Raw genomic sequence first — 22,765 nt, 5'->3', positions numbered from 1 at the left:
CTCACATTATTAGTTTCTGAAAATTTTAAGATTGTAAATTTTATTTTCATAATTAGGGATATATATTTTACTTATTTCCCATACCTATGAAATTTGATTTGAAACCTAAAAAGATATAGATGTGTATTAAGTAATTAAATGTGTGTATTTAAAACTTCTCTTTGAGAGTGACTCGTAAAAATGAGATTTCTTTTTTCTTTCAGAAATTTAATAGTTGGTCTATTTGAATGGATAAGTTGAATACAATGTACATGCATTGTGACATAATAAAATAGAAAGGGACCATGGAGATTTAGGGGGTTGGAAACAAATATCTCACCGACTCTCTTCATGTTCTGATCTTGATGGAGTGACGAAAGAAATTTTAATGAAACCATGTTCGGGCTTATAATTGGAAAAAGAGTTCTATCTTACAATTCTTATTAATAGACATAGTTTTGACTTGAGCAATTGAGAAAAGAATTCTGAATGATGTGGATACACACCAATTAAATTATGGGGTGTCTAGTAATTGGGAATGAGACAGAACCGAAAGCAAATTTATCGCCAATCCCTATATGCCCACCTCACAAATAAATGCAAGTGTGTTGACATTTATTTGTGAGGTGGGTGGTGGGCATAATAAGGTGTGCAACAAATTTGTGAATGAATTGAAAATCTTTCCTTATGTGAGTGAATATCTCATGAAGGTTGTGAATCTGAAAAGAATTGCAAAGCAAGAAATGAACATAGAAAGATAGCATTCAATATGTACTAGTCTGCAATAAACAAACAGCTTCCAAAAGCTATGTTTTTTTGACAAAAGCTATGTTATACTGCCAAGCAAAGTGGACTGATGCCATAATATTTTTTCAAGAAATTTCCTTTTCCCCTTCAGTACCTTGAGATGATTCAGCCACTGACTCTTTGGTATAAACACGGTGGCGTCGTTCTCTCCCATATATCACCCAGAAGAGGAGTGAGAGCATAACTGAAGTAGAGACCATCACCAGGCCAATGTATATCCATCTACTGTATCTTCTTAGGCCAGGACAATGATCCCTATATATGTCACTAAAAGTTTCCCTCACAAATGTGCAGTCTTGTAGTTGAGCAAGTACAGGAGCATAGTTAGACAAGCCATCACCCAAACTAATGCCAGTAATCATCTGGCTGTAGAATGTTGGGGTCAAGCGCCCAGGTGTGAAGCAAATTCCATTAGGTGAAACCTGGCAGACATAACTCCCCCATACCTGCAAAGAATTTGAGTCAAGTGTCAAATAAAATTGTTCTATAAATGATAATGTAGGTGTTGCTTATGTACAAGTATGTTGTGGGATTTGGTTATGTTTACCGATGTTGCATTGTTCAAGTTCACTTCACCAGCAGTGCAAGCTCTATCAGTCAAGTCTGGAAAAAATGGGTTGCAGAGGAGTGGCACCAATGGACCAGATTGATTGAAGTACATTGGCACGAAGTTGGCAGCAAAATTTATGTTTGAGACGTTGGTGATGACCTCATTGATCAAATCGACTAGTTGAGCAGTGACTTCCTTGCTTCGCAAAATCGTTTCTTGGGCAGTTGCACTGTCCACGCAGGGCAGTATATCATCTAATGCCGTATGCGCAGTTGGGTTTTGAATCCATTCATCCATTGCAATACAGGTATCAGCAGCCACACTATTATGTCAAAACAAAGAATATGTTAGCTTTTTTATCATAGCCATTATTCCATTAGCAGTAAAGAAATGCAAACCTATGAAAGAAAAAGTGACACGCCCGCGCACAGAGTGACACACATAGAAGAGCACCTATTGAGTGATAATTACTGCTAAGATGCAATTGAACTTGAATGTTTATGTTCCAAGTAACTACAGAGCTGAATTTTTTTATACTTGGCATGTAAGAATAATGGAAGAGTGAATAGAAGCCAAGAAGGGCATTTTTTACAATGAGATGCTAAACATGGACAAGAACAACACCTTATTAATAATAATACACACAAAGCAGCAGATTTACAAAAATTCAGTGTTGGTAACGGTATCATCCTTGGGATAAAGGCAGAAGCTTAGTTCAGTCCTGGAAGAAGATTATGTGAAACCAAAGTATATGTTTCCGAAAATATAACCATGACTTTAACTTATGCATGTGCATGGATAATTGATCAAAGTACCCACTCCGCATATTCTCAAGAAGTTGTCTTTTTCTACTAGATTATTACTACACAAGACTTACTTATGAAGCAGAAGGAATGTGCCACACAGAATAAGTGTTCCAGCAACAAGTATCCATCCTGTGACCACAAGTCTGCAGCAATACAGAACTATTATGTGAGAAAATATCACAAACAACTGAAAACAGTGCAAAGTACCAAGGGGAAAGGAAAAAAAGAGAAAAGAAAAGGAGGTCTTGCTCTTACTCACATGTACACAAGCATTTGCATGCCGAATATTGAGAATACTGGAGAAGAAAAGGAGAGAACAAATGCGTAAGTACCACTATATAACATGTTTTCAGCCAGATATACCATCTTATTGAAAAAATACAATATCAACAACTTACAGAATCCCAAAAATGTCAAGACAAGCATAATAGCAGCAACTATTATAAGTGCCAGTCTCCTGCATGTACAATAAGATACCAATTGTATACTGAGATAAAAAAGATAAATGAAGAAAAAAAAAAACGCCCAGGAGTCTTACACAGAATCTAATAGTTCTCGAATGTCATCTGAATTCTCCGCTGTTTGCTGAGAAAGGGTGTTAGCAGAGGAATTAAGTTTTCCACCAATCTGATCAATATCAGTTTGAATGTTAGCAGGTAAATATACTTGATCCACTCCGAGCTGCTTAGCAGCAGCAAGATAATCTGATGCATTCCTTAATTGGCCAACTGTAACATCTGCCTGATTTACGACATACTCCAATGTACTTGTTGTACTATCATGAAACCTCTTTTGACCAGTGTATAACACAACACAGCCAATCCTGTAAGCACCATATTGCAGATCATTTTTATTTTCTGTTTTTCATAAAGTGCAGCTAAAAATAAAGCATGACATATATTGAGAGAGAGAGAGAGAGGTACATTGCGGTAATGCTGAATAGTACGAGGAATATAAGAGAAAGGGCATAAGCTGTTCGAGAGTAGCCATAAGTCTGTTTTCGACAGCAAAAGTGACAGATACAAATGGCAAGCAAGCACAAACCACAGCCCAGGAACCAGATTGCAGAAATGGCAAACAGGGGAACTGCAGTAAAACCCACAGACTGCACTCCAACGAAAAATTCAACATATAAAAGGTATATGAAAAGAACTCCAACACTTCATACTGAATGAAAATGAGTGTTATATGGCAATCAAAAATAACACACTCAGGAGAATGCTAGAATGTGCCGCTATAGATCATCAGAATTGCTGACCATAAATAAGTAAACTACCAATGAGTATTAGACCAAGATCATACAGTGAGCATCAGACCAAGGCAGACTGATATATATTTGAACATTAGTTTCTGATATACGACTGATCCCTTGAAACTTATTTACATAGTCACATTATGGATATGGATGATATGAAAATGTCACTCATAAGGTCAGACTTGTTATCAGGCAAGTGAAAAGTGTTCAAATGCTGAAAATAACACTAAATTCTTACACTTTTGCAAATATAAATTTCTCCCTGGAAAACAAAATCTAGTAACTTTGTCCTTACTCCCTAATTTCAAAAGTACCTTTATGTTAATAGAAGACAGTTAACACAAAAGGGGGACAATGTTGATTCCCCCTTTAAATATATATTTCAAAAGGACAAAAAGGCAAAAAGCAAAGTTCTTTGAGAAAGTTTAAGGAACTCACAGCCCAGTAATGGCGCTCACTGATATTCCAACCTCCAGTGTACCTCTTGAACCCATCAAGAGGATCTTTCCGGCGTGTCCGCTGCGCAGCTAGCACAACCGACGAGGTCTCAATCGGAGCACTATAGGGTGCCTCCACAAGAGACCTCCCTGAAAACCCAACTTCAGAATTCCATCCTGCAAAATTAGAAGAAAATTAACAATTTAACATAAACACAGCAGGAATATAGAGGACGGATTGACAGAAGCTAAAGAAAACAAGCAAGAAAATATAGTACGGTATTGTATGATATCAGCTTAATCTTCCACTAAGAAGGAGAAGCCCCAACTGGAGTGGACAATGTGGAACCAAAAATTTACTTAGTTTTGAAGCTTAGACAGTAGAAAGAGCGAAACTGAACGCATTATTACTAAGAAAAGAAGACCAAAATGGAGAAATGGTTGGCATTAGCAAAGTGAAGTAGGTACCTGGTGGTGAAGTAGTGGGTGGTGGTGTTTGGAGTAGGAGGGTCGAGAAATGAGAATCCCCATGCGAGAGGAAGAGCAACAAGAAAGTGGCAAGAAGTAGAGAGGAGGGTAGTAGAGATGTGGAGTACTGTAACATCCTTGTGGAGTTGAGAGGCTGAGAGAGAAAGGCAGAAGAAGGGTTCAGCGGAAGAGTAGAAGAAGAAGAAGTAAGAGAGGGAGAGCAAAGGTTAACGGTCTTGCAATGGGAATGGAGGGAGAGGATCGTTGGATACTTCTGACCCTGCACTCGATTACCAGTACATCCACGTCTCTTTCGGATTTGTGAGCCCCCAGTTACTTTGACGGGAATACCCTCTTGAGTTTTTTTGAGTGTACATTACATGAAGCCTAACATGAAACATAATGGTACCGCCCCGCCCTTCTTTGGAAATACATAGCCGTACCTAGCTAGCAATTAGCATATACTACTGGAATAAAAATGAAAATGAAAATAAAATCCGCCGAAGTAAGGGGCAGATTCGTCAAACCACCAGCAAGAAGTGTAGAAATTTCAAAAAGGTTATAGGGTCCCAAAAACCGTGTCCGCCTCACGGCTCGTAACTCGAGGAATTACCATATTTCGAGTCCGCGTAGGGCCACAATCTCAGGCTGGTTTCCCGGCTTTCCTATTTTCCCGCCATCCAACATTGGGCCTTACATTAAGCTCCAAGCGGAAAACAAATCTTGGGCTCGGCCCAACATTACTATTAGTCCGACCAGGCCCATAAAAACCAATACAACTAGGGTTCCGGACATATATTTCATCTCAAAGCAGCGTCGCAGTCTCTCACTCTCTCTCACCTGTTTCGCGCGCCGTCGCCGACGACTTGAACCAGAGAAGAAGCGCAGAGATGGCGGAACAGACGGAGAAGGCTTTCCTGAAGCAGCCCAAGGTTTTCCTCAGGTAAAGCATTAACTGATTTCGACTTCTTTGTAAGCTTTTATTATGAGTACTCGTATTGGAGGCTGAGAGATGTGAACAATTTTGCAGCTCCAAGAAGACAGGGAAGGGAAAGAGGCCAGGAAAGGGAGGCAATCGCTTCTGGAAGAGCGTTGGTTTGGGATTCAAGACTCCCCGTGAGGCTATTGAAGGTTGCTTACCTCCACTCACCTTAAGTTTTGTTTGTTTGTTGTGTTGATAGTGATGATCTGCCTCATTTTGGTGTACTTGTTTGAATGTAGTTTAGTCTGAAACATCAGATCTTTGAACTCTCTGTGGTCCGCAAACCAAATGGGATCAGTTTTATGTTTGGTTAAGTTATTGTCGAGTTTAATTCTTTATATTGCTTATATATCTTCTGTTTTAATAAGGTTTGAAACTCCATGCTTATTAAGTCGGCTTTCACCTATAGACTCAACAGTCTGTTTCTGAATACTGTTTTTGTTCATAATTTGGAGTTATAATCTTGGGTTTTTTATTATTTAGTTGTGATTTTCCAGAGTTACAGGTCTGCTGCAGGAATTTGTGAAAAAACAGCAGCACTGTACTGCACTTGTGTTTCTCTTAGTAGCTATCTTAGTTTAATCTTGCTTCATGGTACCACCCCACCCTTTGGATTTTAAGAAGATTTAAGTCTCCAAAAAGTTGTATCGATAAATTTGATCTGCATTTTCGCTCCTTTTCAGTTCGACTTTGTTCTTTCCCTCCAGCCGCATTTCAACTCGATTGATATGTTTTCTCCCCATGGTTGTTTAGTAGTATGTAGGTTTAGTGATTTGAAGTGCTAGATTCCAAAACTAAGTCTCAATTTCTAGCTTTCTCTTAGTTAGGTTATGTATTAGATTGTATTTCTCATAGGATGGATTACATTTTGTTACATGGTAGTGGGAGATTTCATTATGCGTAGTTGTGACCTGTAAGTTTTTATTTATTGGTAAAGGTAAGCTGTATAATTCGGAAATCATGAGAATTGAAATGGCTCCCAGATTGGTGTGACAACTGGTGAATCTGCTACTTCAGTTGAAGTAGGGATGTTATCATCTTGATGCATTTTTGTCTCAAAATCTCCAATTGAGTTGGTATTTTTGGTTTACAATAAAGAATTTGTTGTGTTTGTGTGCAGGAACATACATTGATAAGAAGTGCCCTTTCACTGGAAATGTCTCCATCAGGGGTCGTATTTTGGCTGGTACCTGCCATAGTGCAAAGATGTCAAGGACTATCATTGTTCGGCGCAATTACCTCCACTACATAAAGAAATACCAAAGGTAAGGCACATCAAATTAGCATGTGTAAGGGTACTTTGTTTTGTTTATTGCATCAAAGACATTAATCGATCAATACATTTTAGGTATGAGAAGAGGCATTCAAACATCCCAGCCCATGTTTCACCATGCTTCCGTGTGAAGGAGGGAGATCATGTCATCATTGGGCAGTGCAGGTTAGATTCAAGCATTCCACTTGAAAGCGCTGCCATTTCATTATTTTGTAGATTTTTCCTCCATTGAATCTCATGTTCCATTATTATGCGCTAATTCAAACTTTTCTGTCATTGTGTCAATGTAGGCCATTATCAAAGACAGTGAGGTTTAATGTTTTGAAGGTCATTCCAGCTGGGTCTTCTTCTGCCTTTGGGAAGAAGGCATTCACTGGAGCATAAATAGCATTTTGGGCAGTGAACTAGTGTTATGCATGCAACTACATTAGATTGAGTTTCTTCTGGAACATTTTTGCCAGTTTATTTGCACCTTTATGTAATCTGAATGTTGAGGTTATCTTGGAACCATTGATTTTCGAATCTTATTATCAAGATACTGTGCTTCTGCCAAAAGTTTTTAGACTGCCATCCTCTTATTATCAACAATCCCTATACAGCAGGCAGGTGTATTTTCCCTAGATTTCATTCATCAGTACCCGAACTGGGCATGTCTTTTGATCTCTTCAAGTCGGTATCACTTTTATGGCCGTATTGTTTGATCCAGTTGGTGGATGGGTTCAAACTCTATGACGGTTTAAGCTACCCATTGATCAAACCCTGACTTACAAAATAACTGTGTACGTCCAAGCTACACAACAGCTTTGAAGTTTGGTGATCTCTTGTTTGTTAACAATCCCATTGTTGACTCCCAAATAGTCCTAATCAAGTCTTCCAACTTCAAACGAGCTCAATACTATACTAATATTCAATCATTTGCAGGGCAGTGAGTCATTCGAACATCCATTCATTAATCATTAGAATATTATTGTGTTTTCATCGAGCCATTAACGAAATCATGCTTAGGATAGCAAGCCCATCGGAGTATATAGTGAACACTGGTACAGGAATCGAAGAGATCAAGGTCGCAAAGAAGTCATGGGTGTTCCCCGGCCAGTCCTCAGTGCGTATCGATCTCTTTCCGGTCAACTGCGCCTTCGAAGTCCAAGCCATGAGTGCTGATTAGCTCTCTTTCGTCCTTCCCGCGGTCTTCACCATCGTTCCACGCGCCGACCAAATGAAACCACGATAAGAACTCCAACCATATTTAGGAGCAGGTCCATGAAATCTAATTAGTCTTTGATTTTGATAAGTCCACTTCTGGTGCAACCCGATTTGTATCAAAGCTGAATTTTATTCCTTTAACAATCAGTCCTTTTCCCTTGATTAATAATAAAGGAATGGAAACAGTCCAATAACGACGCTATTTAAGGGTTCTTCACTTCTTCATGCCTCAAACCACAAAAAACAGCATTTAACATGTATGAACTAATGCAAAGTCCTTTTCCTTTCTCGTAACTATTTAACTGTACGTTCTACGTACATGATGCATGGAGAAGAGATCAGAAACGAGTCCATTATAAAAACATGAATGATGAATCCTTCGTACAGTAGTACCTGTAATCCTAATTTAACTAGAAGAGGAAACAGAGTCCTTTAAGTAGAAGGATCTTCGTTACAATTTTTCCTATATATATAGCCAACCTCAAAGTTCAAAGACTCATAACTTCAACCTATTGTTCTTGTGTTGGTAAACAATCTAATACAAACATCATGTGTTTCTGCTGGTACAGAGTCGCTGACGCTTCTGAGTATCTGGTGATCACCGGTGCATGGGTCGATGACCTGAAGATCAAAAAGAAGGCATGGATCCTCCCCGGCCAGACCTGCACCGTCATCGAGCTCTCTCCGGTGAACTACACCTTCAATGTCCAAGCCATGAGCGCGGAGAAGCTCCCTTTTATCCTCCCAGCCGTCTTCACCATCGGCCCCAAAGCAGTCGATAAGGAACATGATCCTAAACTTGAAGCTATCAGGAAGTACGCCAAGCTGCTCTCCAGCCACGAAAAGAACTCGAAACACGTCGAGGAGCTGGTCCAGGGCATCATTGAGGGAGAGACTCGTGTGCTCGCGGCCTCGATGACGATGGAGGAGGTATTCAGGGGGACCAAAGAGTTCAAGAAGGAGGTTTTTGACAAGGTTCAGTTGGAGTTGGATCAGTTCGGGCTTTTCATATACAATGCAAATGTGAAACAGTTGGTGGACGTTCCTGGACACGAGTATTTCAGTTACTTGGGGCAGAAGACTCAGATGGAGGCAGCCAACCAGGCCAAGGTCGACGTGGCGGAGGCCACGATGAAGGGAGAGGTTGGTGCCAAGTTGAGGCAGGGGCAGACGCTGCAGAACGCTGCCAAGATCGATGCAGAGACGAAGATCATATCGACCCAGAGATATGGAGAGGGGAAGAAGGAGGAGATTAGGGTGAATACAGAGGTCAAGGTCTACGAGAATCTGAGAGCAGCTGAGGTGGCTGAGGCGAATGCTGAGCTGGCAATGAAGAAGGCAAGGTGGGCTAAGGAGGCGCAGGTGGCCGAGGTTGAGGCGGAGAAGGCGGTGGCGATGAAGGAGGCCCAGTTGCAGAAGCAAGTGGAGATGATGAATGCACAGACTATGACCGAAAAGCTCAAGGCTGAGAATTTGAGCAAGGCCACGGTCGAGGCTGAAACGAAGGCGCAACAGGCAAACTGGATTCTCAACCAGAAGCAGCGGGAGGCGGATGCCATTCTCTACCAACAGCTGAAAGAGGCCGACGCTACGAGAGCAGCTGCTGAAGCACAGTTGTATGCTCGTCAAAAGGCTGCTGATGGAGAGTTCTATGCAAAAAAGAAAGAGGCTGAGGGGCTTGTGCAACTTGGACAAGCTCATGGCAATTATTTGCACAATCTTCTGGAGGCAAGTGGAGGCGACTATTCAGTTATAAGAGATTACATGATGATCAATGATGGAATGTATCCAGAGATTGCTAGGATTAATGCTGAAGGCGTGCGCGGACTTCAGCCTAAGATTAGTATCTGGACTAATGGCGGAGAAGCTGCGGAAGGTGGTGCGGGTGGCGGAAATGTGGCTATGAACTCCATTGCCGGGATTTATAAGAGTTTGCCACAACTGCTCAGTACAGTGCAGGAACAAACTGGAATGAAGCCTCCCAGTTGGCTAGGAGTTTCGCCAGTTGAAGATTCTCAGCCTGGGAATTGAAGCTTGAAGCTTCACGCGGTTGATTAATATTGCATTGCTTGGGGGGTCGAGGTTTTCAGCATTTAGGTTTTACTATTGTTCTTTATTTGGTTTACGGTTGTTGTAGTTGTTTTTTTTTTTAATATTCTTTGGTGATCGCAGTAACTCACTTTCAGATGTAAGACACGTTTAAATTTTTTATAAAGGCCAGTATTTTTTTCTTTTATATAAATTGATGCAGTCTCTTGTAATCTCGTTTGCTTTCAGACGATCATATTTTTGACCAGAACCAAACTAGACCCCTTTTCATTGCTCACATCAAAATTGGCCAACTGGTCCAGCATTCATCTATTTTACGACCATGTGCCTACAAAGGTCTAATTTAATTTTCGTGGAATGCTGCTGGGTGCACTGTTCTCGAATTCTAAGTCTCAAAAAGGTCAAAGAACGAAAGACTGCTAAATTCATCATGCCGGTGCTTGAATACAAGGATTTACATTAATAATTAATGGAATAAACTAGAATGTCTCAGTTCAAGTAGCGCCTGCAATTCCTTGAATTACAAAAACACGGAATCTTCTTACCTTCATCCTCATGATTAAAATGATAGTCATATGTTATCTCTTCTCCGGGGAAAATGTCTCTCTCCGCAAGAAATACAACCTGCCCATTCCAAAAACCAGCAAGGCATTACAAACTACATAATGATGATTCTGAATGATGCAGGATGTACCCCTTTTATGTAGGAAAACATGTTAAAGAGAACAAAATTAACCTTCTTTTCGTTCCTCACTGATATCACTTTGGCAATGCAGTTTGGCTGGTGTGGTACATCAACAACAAAAGTAAGCGAGACTCAGGGTGATTTCTCAAGAAACAAGCTTAGGATTGATAAAGATGTTGGAATCCAAGAAAATTATCAACTGGTTTACTATGAAGTTAAATTTGGCATTAATATACAGCTGAAAGCCAACGAGTCTGGTAAACCCTATCCAAATCAAAAAGGCGAGAGAATTACCGAGCATGAATGGTTCACAAATCGACCAATTCCTCCTTTGCAGGTAGCATCCACCATATGCTCTTTGTCTATCCTGAAAAAGTAGCATGCGCTCTTGTACTGAAGTTTCTTTGCAGATTGATATTCATTTTCCCTTTTATCAGCAACACGTTGCCCCACAATTTCTCCAACATACTCAACAACCTACGAAATCCCATGCACACATCATTTTTGCAATAATAAAAAAGTGCGGCCGTAGTAAGAAATAAAAATATCAAACCATTTCATCACGAGAAATGAACCGAGATGTGTAAAGACCAAGAGCATGTATGCCAGATTTGTATACTACAAGATGCTTCCACGTCTTTGCTTGCTTATAGCGCGTGTATTCTTTCTGCAAGTAGCAGGGAAAGTTACTACCCTAAGTAATCAGAGCATGGTGTCATAAACAAGAAAAGGTCTTCATAAAGGGACAAACAGGCAAACAATACTCAAACAATGTTTCACATGTATGTTGACAGTGTCAGCATTCATCTGTGGAAGAGTTTGTCACCACTGATAATTTCCCGTACCACTTTTCCCCAAAAGAAGTTGGACAACCAAAAACCCCACATATCATTTGCATGTATGTCACCAGGGAATGATGACTTGAAGCCTAAACAATGGTTGAGCCTCTCTAACATGATCTGAAATGAGACTACTTTTACATGTTTATCATTTTTGCATCATAATTCATAGAACACTGATACACTAATCAATTACTCTTATATACATACCCGAGTGTCATGCTCTATTTCAGATATTGCCAGTTTAGGAAGCTCATGTGTGCTTGACTTCTGCCCATTAATATAAGCCCAGGCATTTAAATGCTCCTCAGGAACAAGGCATTCATCACTTCCCATTGATTGATCACAATTTTTTTGCCTGAAGCCATCACGTTTACGGCCCTTGTAACCCTACATACATACAGATACCAAAACAGGAAAAATAAATAAATAAATGCCTCAATCCCCAGAAACACATCTACAACACCTCAAATGTGCATGCGTCTTGCCTTAGCCCCCAGTATAAGAACAAAAACAAAAACAAAAAATTAAAAAATCTTTAACGAAAGGCCAACTACCTCAGTTCTGGCACAGGCTAATTTCTTTTCCTCCAGACAACCAGCTTCAGTGTCAACAGGGTAGTCTGATTTATATATGGAATGTGTAGCATGAAGCCTACATCTTCCATAAAAGCCAACATTCTCATTGTCAACGCCTTCAACCTCAGTTTGCAACAGACCCTGAATGGGGAATGCAGAACAAAACTAATGAGAAACAGCACAACATAAGGAAGAATAGCATTATCCTTTTTTTCCTCCCTACTACAAGTGAAATGAACTCCTATACACAAGAAAGGCCGGATGTATGATTCAGTAGTTCAGAAAGAGGCAAGACCTTCTGATGAGCACACCATGGGTGAAACCGAGCAGAACAATTTTCAACCCTACACTGTATACATGAGCCACCTGCTCGTTTACACACACAGCAAACCTGGATAAGAGGGAAAAAAAGGATAAGAACATATTGCCAAGCCACATAAAGATCTAAAACTAGTATTTGCACAGAAAAACTTATAATGCTTTTGCCTTGGGGAAATTCCTCTAATAAACTAATTTGGCTTTAAAATCAACAAGTGTTCAAATATTGCATATACTACATCACTATTGATATAACTATTTCGCTTCCAATTGTTGCTTTTAATGCTTACCACATCAAAAGTGGGGAGGAGAACACCAGATACATCAAAAGCACTCATGGTGTCAACATTCGGGCACCGAGTTTCAGGAGTCCAAAGCCCACAAACCATATGAACCCACTGTTTAGTTGCAGAATCAACTAATCCCATGGTGATGCTGTTATGTACCTTTGTTTTACTAACACTAGGGGAACTCTCAACACCATCTACTTTGTAGGACATACCACTATTTAAATGTGCTGCTGCCAAGGGTTGGCCACATTCAGGTTGAGACACAAAAACTGAAGAGCTTTCAGAATGTCCATAGCCAGAGCTGTGCAGATCAGCTGAGTCTTTTTGCAAAGTTTTAACAGAACAAAGCTCATTCTTGGGCCCGCCAATTTCAATATTCCAAGCTCTTAAAATGCTTTCAACAATAGACTGACTACGCAGTGCTTGAGTCATGGCACCACCGCCATAACCACAAAGAACGCATACCTAAAACAATATCAATCAAATTGGAAAATCACACACTTAAAAGGTAAATAGGCTTGAAGACAAATGAAAATGAAATCTATCTCACAATCTCTCATGTCTCACAATTTTTTTAATAAAAAAGGTACGATTTTCAACATTAAAAATAAAGGAATAAAATTAATTTGGAATAACAGCTTTCCTCTTACAATATCTTTTGAGTTCGTCCGACATGGTCTGCATGACCAACAGCCTTTAGGTACTTTTGACACACCATAACAAGCCTGATGCACCTATTGATCATGACACTAGTCAGAATCACCGCACTATTTTTCATGGAACTGTATTTGCAACAGAAACTACACGGAGAACTGAAGTTGAAAATGCTCTGGATAGCACATACTTTGATTGAGCATTGACTACACTCCAATACATTATTGATTTCATCTTGGTTTGAACTACCACAGACACAGCAAAATGGACCTGAGTCGTGATCACAATGGCACCTGTGATCTTGAGTAGAACTGCACTGCAATTTTCTAAAACCAAAACACTATAACCAATCATCTCCAGTTATAATTCACATTCAAAACCATCATTCATAGATGGTGAGAATCGGAAACCTTCTCATTTTCGATTCCTTACAGAAGCTAATATTAAAAATGCAGATGTAAAATAACTACAGGGAACTTTTTAAGCTCACTTTTTAGCAATATCACGGGATAATCCACTATCTTCACCAGTATTTACAAGTTTGCCATCTTTGATTGCTGGCTGGAACTTTGAAATCTTTGAAGCGGAAGAACTATTAAAGCCAGGATCCTCCACTGATGGACAAGTAGAGACAAAAGCAAGTCACCATCACAATTAATAATAATGAAGTTATAAACAAGCAAACTTAAACATGTAACAGTTGCATGAGCCCTGTAAGAATCATCATAATTTCAGAAACTTTCCCTACATCAAGTGATTGTCCATCTGCCATTGCAAATTTAAGATATGCCTCTTTTTTATTCTTTTGTCTTTCAATAGGAAGTAATGACTGATACTAAATTACACACGTAAGTTAGCCAGTTTAAAACTTTCACTTGGGCATTAAAGAGGTATTCTCTTCTACCAGCAACAATAATTTGAAAAGATTCCCTTGGTTTTTAGAACACTACAGGGCACCACAATGAGAGACGTTAATCCAAAAAAGGAACACAGGCTTAAAAGCTCTACTAGAATCAAAATACTTCCCATATCTGGGAAAAATGAAAATTATGTAGCTTCAACTGAAGATTAGATGAAACAGTAACAGAACAACAGTATATTTACCTTTTTCTGTCAACTCATATATGCTGCGTTTCCGAATTTCCTTAGGCTTCATGTACAATTGATTATAGGTAATACCGTCTAGCTTCCGATGATCCTTTTCAATTGGAACATCTCCTTGTTTCTCCAATGAGACCAGCTCTTTATGCAACTTCCTATCTCCAGTGGAGCATTCTTTCTTCTTTTTTCTCTTTTTAACTAAAGCATTACGACATTTGTTGTACTTTTTAGTCTTCAAGTCATATGTATTACTTATGACAGCCACACCAGGGTTCCTTTGCCTCATGGAACGTGATTTAGAGTTGCAATGTTTGGGGACTATGCACTTTCGGGAAGAACTAAGAACCCTGCTGAGAGGAACAAGTTTTGCTGGTTTTGACGATCGTCCAGTCACACTTCCATCGGTTAATTCACCATATATTCCACATACTATTGGCCTTGCTTTCCTATGACCAATATTCACTTCCTGACTGGAAGGTGATTTGAAAACATCTACAGATTTGTACTTTGTTTTTCTGGCATCTTCTCGACTAGATTCTTGTATCTGGGACTGCCTGAAAGCTTTGAAAGTGGAATCTCTTTTACATGTCTTCCCACCAGAAACTTCAGGAAGTCCATAATTGTTAGCACCACCATCTGGTTCTGTCTGGAAAACACTATTCACCTCACTCCCTTTGTCATTATGCAGTTTGTGTAAATAACTTCTTTGCGAGAGTTTCTTTTCTGAAGATGCTATATGTAGCCTGGGTTTAGAATTGGATTGAGTTATGCAATTTCCAATTACATGATTTTCCGATTCCCTTGATGTGAAAGGCATCTTTAACCTCTTTGATGTTTGAGCAGTGAACTGAGAAATACCATTAATTTTGCAATTCTCTTGTCGTATTCCAGAAGAATCTGAAGTGGGACATGAAGCATTCAATTTCAGTCCCAGTTCTTTCTTTCTCTTCCCAATCTTCAAGCTTTGTTTGAAATTATGAAGATTTTCGTCTTGATCATGACGGGCTGCCTCAGCTGGGATTTGATCTTGACCTGTCTGCCATGTTAAAGAGTTTAGTAGTTTAAGGTTATCAAGAAGGCAAGATGAAGATGAAGATTGATGATTCAAATTATTGGGAGGCCCAACTTTTCCAAGGCTGGAACCAGTAGAGGCAAGGAACTTGGCACTTTTTTCACTTTCAAGTGCATCATCTGATGACCATGCTTTGTCAATACCTGATCCTTCATCAACAACAAAATTGCTTCCACATCCATGATCCCCAGCATCATTAGTTGATGAATCCATATTGTTAACCTCTATTGATGGCTGACTAAGCATGGGAGCAGAGCATCCAGAAGATATAGTAGATACGTCATGCTCTTTGACGGACTCTGCTATCTGCACAGTCCCATTGAAGCATTTAATACACATATCTCCAAGTTTCTCTCTGTCTTCTCTCGTTGCATCAAACAGATTAGCTAAGCGGTCGACACGCGTCACATCAGAAACCCCTTTGACCTTACTTGGCACATCTCTCCACAGAGAAGTATGATAAGCTTTATTCTTAGGTGCTTCTTCACCCAACTTTCTCTTATGATCCAAGGAAACAGTTTCATCCTTTTGGATAACATGACTGGTAGAAAATTGTGGAGAATGTAACATAGATGCTTCACTATTGATTGTTCCCATATGTACCTTAGACACCACAGGACAGCTTCCAACTCTTGATTCAAAATTCTTTTCTAAACAGTCTCTGTGGGCTGCACAGCTGGGCCTACCATGAAAATCACCACAAGGCACTTTGTGGCCACATTGTTCATGCTCACTAAGCTCAGGGACGTTCTTTAACTTTCCAGTTTCACTATGCCAAAAAGAATAATTGATGAAGAATATTGTTAAAAGAGAAGTGCAGCAGAGAATTAATTATAGATCTGATCCAGTAAAAAGGAAACTTCATGACTAAACCAGTAGCACAAACTCCACAAAGTATGCAATAAGACACAATTCTATTTATTTTTGTGTGGGTGGGGCATCGGGGATTAACATACTAATTGATGCCATATTCCTGAACATCATGTAAGCTAAGAGTCAGGATTGTGATATTTCTGAATGTGCAAGTAAATAGTTATCTGTATGATGGATTTACATTTGTCACTGTAAGAACTGGAGACATCATGTCTTCCAAGGAAATGCTTGATGTTAACATGGCATTTAAGTGTCACAAGGTCGATTTAGATAATATTAATTTACAACTGATTGATTTAGAAAAATGTTAAATAAGCTAAACCTGATTATACATAATAGATGCTGAACTAACCTTGGTGAGGGCTGCCCATTACACAGAGGCACAACTGAAGCCTGATGTTTCAGATCAACACTTTCAAAATGTAATGGATTTCCTTGTTTATATTGTGCAAAGTGACAACAGCAGTCAACACCTAAACGATCACATTCAGTAAGAATCTACACCCCTACAGTCGATGAGTAGTTCTCAAACAAAATTGAACATTGACAATGAAAAACAGAGTGCACTTGCCTGTCATGGAAGCACAACCTTCATCAGCTCCAATCCTACAGTTAACACCAGATTCTTGTGGATTAACCTCAGCTTCAGAAACAACATGTTTACCGCTAAGACCAAGTTTGTGGCTTTGCTTCCCAGATGCTGCAGTATTCACAAGAGACTGCTGCATATAATTAGAGCAACCAAATCTTCCTTCCCCTTGGTTCTTCAACAGGCAAGGCAGCCTCAATATTTCTTGCAGTTGCCTTGTTGATTGCACTTGTAATTTATCATCATGCAAATAATTGTGAACTCCAACAAACTCTTCCCTACTGAAAGACGGTACCGGATCTACTAAAGAGTTTGATGCACTCACAGGAATACATTTTGGAACTGCCTGAGTGGGAAATTTCATCCCAGATCCCATAGATGAAGCCACAGGCCGAAGATTGACATGATCAGCTTCCCCACTATTTGCAAAAGAAATAACTTTATCAAGATAATTGGAACTTATTCTGGATTCTGCTGTGCCCAGTGGTACACCAGACAGCTGATGTGAGTAGCAGCTGTTTCTGCATGCTGTTAAGCAATTAGACTCCCCATTACCACCTAACCTGTTGAAAGTAGAATCTTCCATCTCCTTGCGCATTCTAAACCCCAAATCGTTTGCAAGGTGAGAGCCATCAGCAGAAAAACTCAGCACTTTATCATTGTCATTTAGTTTATAGGAGCCCAAGTGCGACATGTCCAGTTGCCTTTCACTATTACCTCCGCTCCGCCTGACAGTAGCCAGGTTGTATTTGTCAGGTTGAGGTTCAGAATGTAGTGCTTTTCTCATACTATTCTCATTGTCATTGGACATATTGTTATTGGCTTTTGACAGTGTAATCTCCTTCGATGGAGATTTGAGATTGGTAAGAAGTGAAATCACAGAATTCTGGGCCACGTTGCTACATGATTCCTCCACTCTTTCATCATCTGTGCTGTTCCTGATTACAGATGCATTGATTCCATGGTTTAACCGGTTCCAATCTCTAGTTCTTCTAGGATTTGATAGGTCAGCAGAAAAATGAACACATTGCATATAGTCCACTTCCTCCCTGTGATTCACTCCTGCAAAAAGATCCAAAAAAGTAATAGTTATATAGTTGACTATTTATTATAGGTAAAAAAAATACACACTGAAACACGATATGTGTGTGTCCGCACGTGCCATAGATAATAGGCTTTAGGAGTGGAGAAAAGAGGAAAGAACTTTGACGCACTGCTAGCATTCATCTGTTGAGGGAAGAGTAATTTCATTGGATTTACAACCGTGCTCAAGAGTGGTGGTCCTACAGCTGATAGATCAGGATTTCCTGAAGGTTGTGACAACTGGTAAGGTTGACCGAGCCTCAGCTCAAAATTTGAAATTGCAGCGTCACAGAAGGCACCATCCCTTGTGCTTTCAATTCTGCAAAAATCAGATTCTTTACCAATGATTCTTTTTTCCTGTAAAGATGAGTGGGCAATGGAAGAGGCTCTATTGTGCATAGATCTGGTAGAAGCCGAAATATACTGAGAACCATCTTCTGCTCCATTACCGACTAACTTTGATGTTGATACGGCACGCCCCATTCTTATGTTATCTGTCATATGCAAATTACTCTGTGAAGTACCAGTCAAAGCCTTGAGAAATGGGTTGTTACCATCCGGACTGTTCCCCGGTTTATTTGGTACAGAACTAATAACCAAACTCTGACTTGTAATAAGATTGTTTGATTGCAAAAGACCATCAAAAGACTGTTTACAGCTTACTGAACCTCCAGGTGAGAAGACCAAATCAGACGAGCTATTAGATATCTTTGGCATAGGTACACTACATTTCATCAAGCTGGCCATCGCTGATAATTCTTCAGGCCAGTCCCATTCACTCTTATTTCCAGGGATCCTAATCTAAAGCATCATGCAAAATATCAGAATTCAGTTTTATCAAAACTTAAAAAACAATCCATCTTCAAACTTTATTAAAACTAGAATCAAGCAAAAAAAATTTTTATGAGACTAAATACACCTCTATATAAATAGTTAATAAGTTTCTTTTTTCCTGGAAAAGAAAGAATAAAAGGGACATCCAGTGGTCTCATAATTTCTAGAACCAAGAGAATGAAATTAGATGCAACATGATGTCATTGACATTATACCTAAACTAAGCAAAAGAGAGTAAAACAAGATTCTTAAGAAGAATAGGTGATGTGAATATCCGGTTCCATGGGTAACACCATCAATCGACCCAAAAAAAACAAGCATGCTTAGCTCACATACAGCATAATACTATTGCCTCACATAGAAAACACATTGAGGGAGACCCGCTTGCAATTGTGCACACAGATACAGATAAGCACATAAATACGCAGGCACATCCACATAAATCGCATAGACATTTACAGATTGGTGCATGACATTTACAAAAATTAAGATCTTACCCCAAACTTCAGTAGATAGAGCTTGCACCATTGAGAAATGGTTTCTCCACTGTCAATCCGAATGGCATCCCCCGGGTTAACACCATATAATCCTGAATGCTACAAAATTAGCGGTAAAGCAATATTAAAGAGAATTCATATAAGCCAGATGCTGTTGTACAAATGAAGACCAGGAGAGTTTTAGCAACATAGAAATCACTAACCTACCTCACAAAACTTGAAAGGAGACATGCGGAAAGAATGGCAAGAGCAGACGATACCAAGAAGTCCTGTATTGCTAAGAAGCAGATATCCACCTTTAAAATGATATGAACATCATTTCAGATATGATAGATAAAAAGAGCTTAAAATAACAGCACAGAAAGCAAGTAGCATTTCCAGATAATTCAAGATACAATTCCATAAAATCACTCACTAGTAGTTGCGCAGAAAACGCGAGGGCAACCATTCATAAAACTGGATGCCTGGCTAGATATAAAAGAGTGTAATTCCACTGGCATTTTTGGTGTCGTTCCAGTGTTAGCTCTACAACCCTTCGCACCAGTATCTGCAGGACTGTTGCTGTGCCATAAACTAGATACCTGAGAAGAAATAAAAGAGTTTGCTTCCGGGGGCATCTTTTGTGAAGTATGAATATTTTCTCGACAAGCCTTCCAAGAATCTGCAGGACTAGCAGTGTGACATAGTCTAGATGCTTGATCAGATATGAAGGAGTTAGCTTCATGTATTATTCTTTCAGAATTTTGAATATTTGCTCTAGATTCAGGACCACCACTGTGCCTTTGCCTACTCAAAGCGTAAGAAGTCTCTAGTTTCTCATTACCAGGGCCCATGTGACAGATGACTGCCTCGGCCAGGTCTGAACTCTGCTGATCATGCAATACAGAATTTCTGGTACAAATGGAACTTGGCACGACATTTGATGAACCAATGGGACAGAAATCTGCTCCACTTTGCAGATTTGTCCAACTCAATTTTTCTGATGGTAGCCCACTGGTTGACAACGGAATCGCACTTTGAGTACTGTTCAGAATGAAATGATTACCCTCAGGTAGGATTTTACAATAGGTATCAAGACGTTGGGAATTAGCGACATCTTGAAATCCATGCTGCACTAGAGATGGCGACCCAGACAGGAGGGACAGAAAACAATTATCCAAATTAACATGTTCTGATCTGTGGGAACCTAAACTCTGGATGTTGGAAAGCAGAGGATCCTGCAACCTACCAAGCATCGCCGGCTTCAAATCTTGTGAGCCGCGCTGACAAGTGTAATAGCCTGCAGACTCCATCTACATTGAAAATTAAAATTTATGTCATTAATGTAAAAAATACATGTTTACAATTAAATATGCTGCAATCTAGTAAATTGGAACAGCATGTTTTTCACCTACGTGAAGAACATCATACAATAGCCAACTCCCTAATTTAAAGGAAACAAAATCTTCCACCAACAGCACAATCTTTCACAATTATAAGTTGTAAAGACAGGGGGCATAGTCAGTAATGACTACGCCACACAATTGCAAGTTCAAGAGAAAAATATACAAAATTGATGCGACCAGGTTTGTTTCCTTTGTATCATTTATTTAGTACGGCTTTTTCGGTCAACAAAACAATGCACTTACATCTCCTTTCTCCCTGAAGCATGCAAATATTATCCTCATAAAGGTCTAAATCATCAAGAAATCATCACTATAGCAAATGAACAGAAATGGCCAATGTAATTAAACACATTGCTCAGCTAGTCTAGTCTTCCTATCACACTCTCTTCTTCTTCTTCTTCTTCTTCTTCTTCATAATTCAACAACTCATACTAAATCACATGATTCACACTTCATAATTCAACAACTCATACTAAATCACATGATTCACATCCTACATTTGCCCCTAAGCTAGCTCAAATGTGTTAAACAGAAACTACTTCAGAGCCAAAATCGAATTACTTAGCGGATAATCATATATTCACAAGGATCAAAACTACAAATCACCTGATTCCGAAGCTCCTGAGAAGAAGACGAAGAAGCCGCTGACGGCAATGTGGAGTTACACTTGTTCATCCACCAGCTCTCCATCTTCCGAAGCTCTCAAAACCCTAGCCTCCGGCCATCAAAGCCGTCAAACGCAGCGAGTACCTCCCGGAAATGACTGACAATCGGCGACCAAAACTCCGGCCGCTGCTACACCTCCATAGCTAAACCAGTCGCTGAACTCACAGAGCGCAAAACCTAGCTTTCAGTGGAGAAGAAGAGAGAGGGAATTGCATTGAGGAGCTGTGAGAGTGAAGAAGCAGGTGGTTTGTGTGAGAGAAAGAATCCAATGGTGTAGTGCTTCGAGGCAACTGACACGGGCACGTCTGCAGTAGAGAGATTTGAGCCGTCGGATGATTTGGGTGGGTGAGAATTGGAACGTGAGCCGTTGATTGTGAATACAGCTCGGATTCTGTGATCTTTGGTGGGAAAAAAGCGAGAGGTCATCATAATGGCGTCACAAGATTTGTATGTAAAGAATGAGAATAGATTTAATATGGAAAAAGGTTACATAACATGGGAATTAACGGCGATGGATGAAGAATCTGAGCGCTTTTCGCTCCTATTATAAAAAAACGTTACGGGTCCCTCACTATCGACGACATTCATGAGCTAATCGAACCTCGTTACTTTGCTACTTCATTAGCAACACAATTGGCCTCCTCATAACATAAGTAACACATAGTATAAGAAATTAAAGCAATAAAAATTCTGAAGCTTTCGAACAGCCTAACTCAAACTCTCCCTCCCAGCCTCTCTCATAAAAAGTATTAGAAATTAAACACACTTTTCTTTGTTTTTAGTAAAACGGCAATCCTTTATTAAACATGAAACAATAGATAATACAAAATTCAATGTTTCTCCTCTCTCCAGTTCAAAATTTTTTTTATCTCTCTCTTCCACTCGTCGTGAATCCATGATATTGAAATGGTACTTTGATGTTGTATTTTCTTTTGTATTTGTCTTGTTCGGCCTCACCCTTGGATTGATGTCAATCAATCCGGTGGACCTGGACATTCTTCGGCAGAGTGGATACTTCTCATCAGTGGACCTGGACATTCTCCGACATAGCATCTCCTCCAATGAGAAGAATCAAGCCCGCACGTTTTGAATTTTGTTCCTAATTTGTTTTAGATTTAGCTTGATTTGAATTCCGATGCCAGTTTATTTCAGTTAAGCGTTTGAACCACGACTTGAATTTAGTTGCCGAATTTTGATCGAGATGTTCATCATTGTTTTCACATATGCTATCATGCCTATGGTGAGAAAGCAGCACCAACTATTGGTGACTTTGTTGTTGTGCAACGCTGGTGCCATGGAGGTTAACAATTTCCCGAAATATACACAGAGCATTTTAATTATTTTAGGCGCTCCTTATATTCCTCGATTTTACCCTGTTGTTGTTGTTTTGCTCTCGGTTACATTTGTTTTGATTTCTGGAAAGGGTCGTGCTTTACCAACAATGTTAATGATGGGCAAATGAAGATAATCAGGTTCAAGTTAGACCACCAAG

At 39.6% G+C, this 22,765-nt stretch overlaps 5 protein-coding genes across 7 annotated transcripts in view; 2 read left to right on the top strand and 3 right to left on the bottom strand.

Moving 5' to 3' along the window:
- LOC126784692 (uncharacterized) overlaps positions 1–19,511 on the bottom strand; it is a 66,684-nt gene extending 47,173 nt beyond the window's left edge. Inside the window, exon 1 of the mRNA XM_050510176.1 lies at positions 19,501–19,511. The gene's annotated coding sequence lies outside the window, so the exon portion shown is untranslated. The remainder of the gene's footprint in view (positions 1–19,500) is intronic.
- LOC126784690 (uncharacterized) lies at positions 651–4,585 on the bottom strand. Its single transcript, XM_050510173.1, has 9 exons — positions 4,303–4,585; positions 3,836–4,011; positions 3,066–3,247; positions 2,681–2,965; positions 2,541–2,599; positions 2,402–2,438; positions 2,214–2,285; positions 1,334–1,658; positions 651–1,232 (listed from the first exon to the last, which is right to left on the bottom strand). The coding sequence occupies exons 1-9, from the start codon at positions 4,436–4,438 to the stop codon at positions 852–854; spliced, it is 1,653 nt and encodes a 550-aa protein (XP_050366130.1). The 5' UTR covers positions 4,439–4,585; the 3' UTR covers positions 651–851.
- On the top strand, positions 5,113–7,125 carry LOC126784695 (40S ribosomal protein S11-1). The gene is made up of 5 exons (XM_050510178.1): positions 5,113–5,245; positions 5,333–5,433; positions 6,405–6,549; positions 6,633–6,722; positions 6,848–7,125. Exons 1-5 carry the CDS (start codon positions 5,193–5,195, stop codon positions 6,939–6,941), a joined length of 483 nt encoding a protein of 160 aa, XP_050366135.1. The 5' UTR covers positions 5,113–5,192; the 3' UTR covers positions 6,942–7,125.
- LOC126784211 (flotillin-like protein 6) lies at positions 8,310–9,791 on the top strand. The gene has a single exon (XM_050509694.1). The coding sequence runs from the start codon at positions 8,310–8,312 to the stop codon at positions 9,789–9,791; it is 1,482 nt and encodes a 493-aa protein (XP_050365651.1).
- Positions 10,247–21,507, bottom strand: LOC126784688 (uncharacterized). 3 transcript variants are annotated; one of them, XR_007670974.1, is made up of 19 exons: positions 21,214–21,507; positions 19,638–20,514; positions 19,430–19,518; positions 19,223–19,321; positions 18,023–18,692; positions 16,791–17,870; positions 16,572–16,692; positions 14,278–16,115; positions 13,664–13,787; positions 13,364–13,499; positions 13,170–13,253; positions 12,520–12,984; positions 12,207–12,302; positions 11,891–12,052; positions 11,544–11,723; positions 11,070–11,161; positions 10,789–10,971; positions 10,546–10,590; positions 10,247–10,433 (listed from the first exon to the last, which is right to left on the bottom strand). XR_007670974.1 is itself a non-coding variant. In XM_050510170.1 (19 exons), exons 1-19 carry the CDS (start codon positions 21,295–21,297, stop codon positions 10,299–10,301), a joined length of 6,582 nt encoding a protein of 2,193 aa, XP_050366127.1. In that variant the 5' UTR covers positions 21,298–21,507; the 3' UTR covers positions 10,247–10,298. The 3 variants fall into 3 exon arrangements, 2 of the variants coding, with proteins under 2 accessions (XP_050366127.1, XP_050366128.1); XM_050510170.1 differs by having other exon boundaries at positions 11,048–11,161; XM_050510171.1 differs by lacking the exon at positions 21,214–21,507 and having other exon boundaries at positions 11,048–11,161; positions 19,426–19,518; positions 19,638–19,661.
- Between the last annotated feature and the right edge of the window lie 1,258 nt (positions 21,508–22,765).

This window comes from Argentina anserina, chromosome 2 (assembly GCF_933775445.1).
Source record: "Argentina anserina chromosome 2, drPotAnse1.1, whole genome shotgun sequence".
NCBI classification, from domain to species: Eukaryota; Viridiplantae; Streptophyta; class Magnoliopsida; order Rosales; family Rosaceae; genus Argentina; species Argentina anserina.
This window is presented reverse-complemented; position numbering and strand designations above follow the sequence as displayed.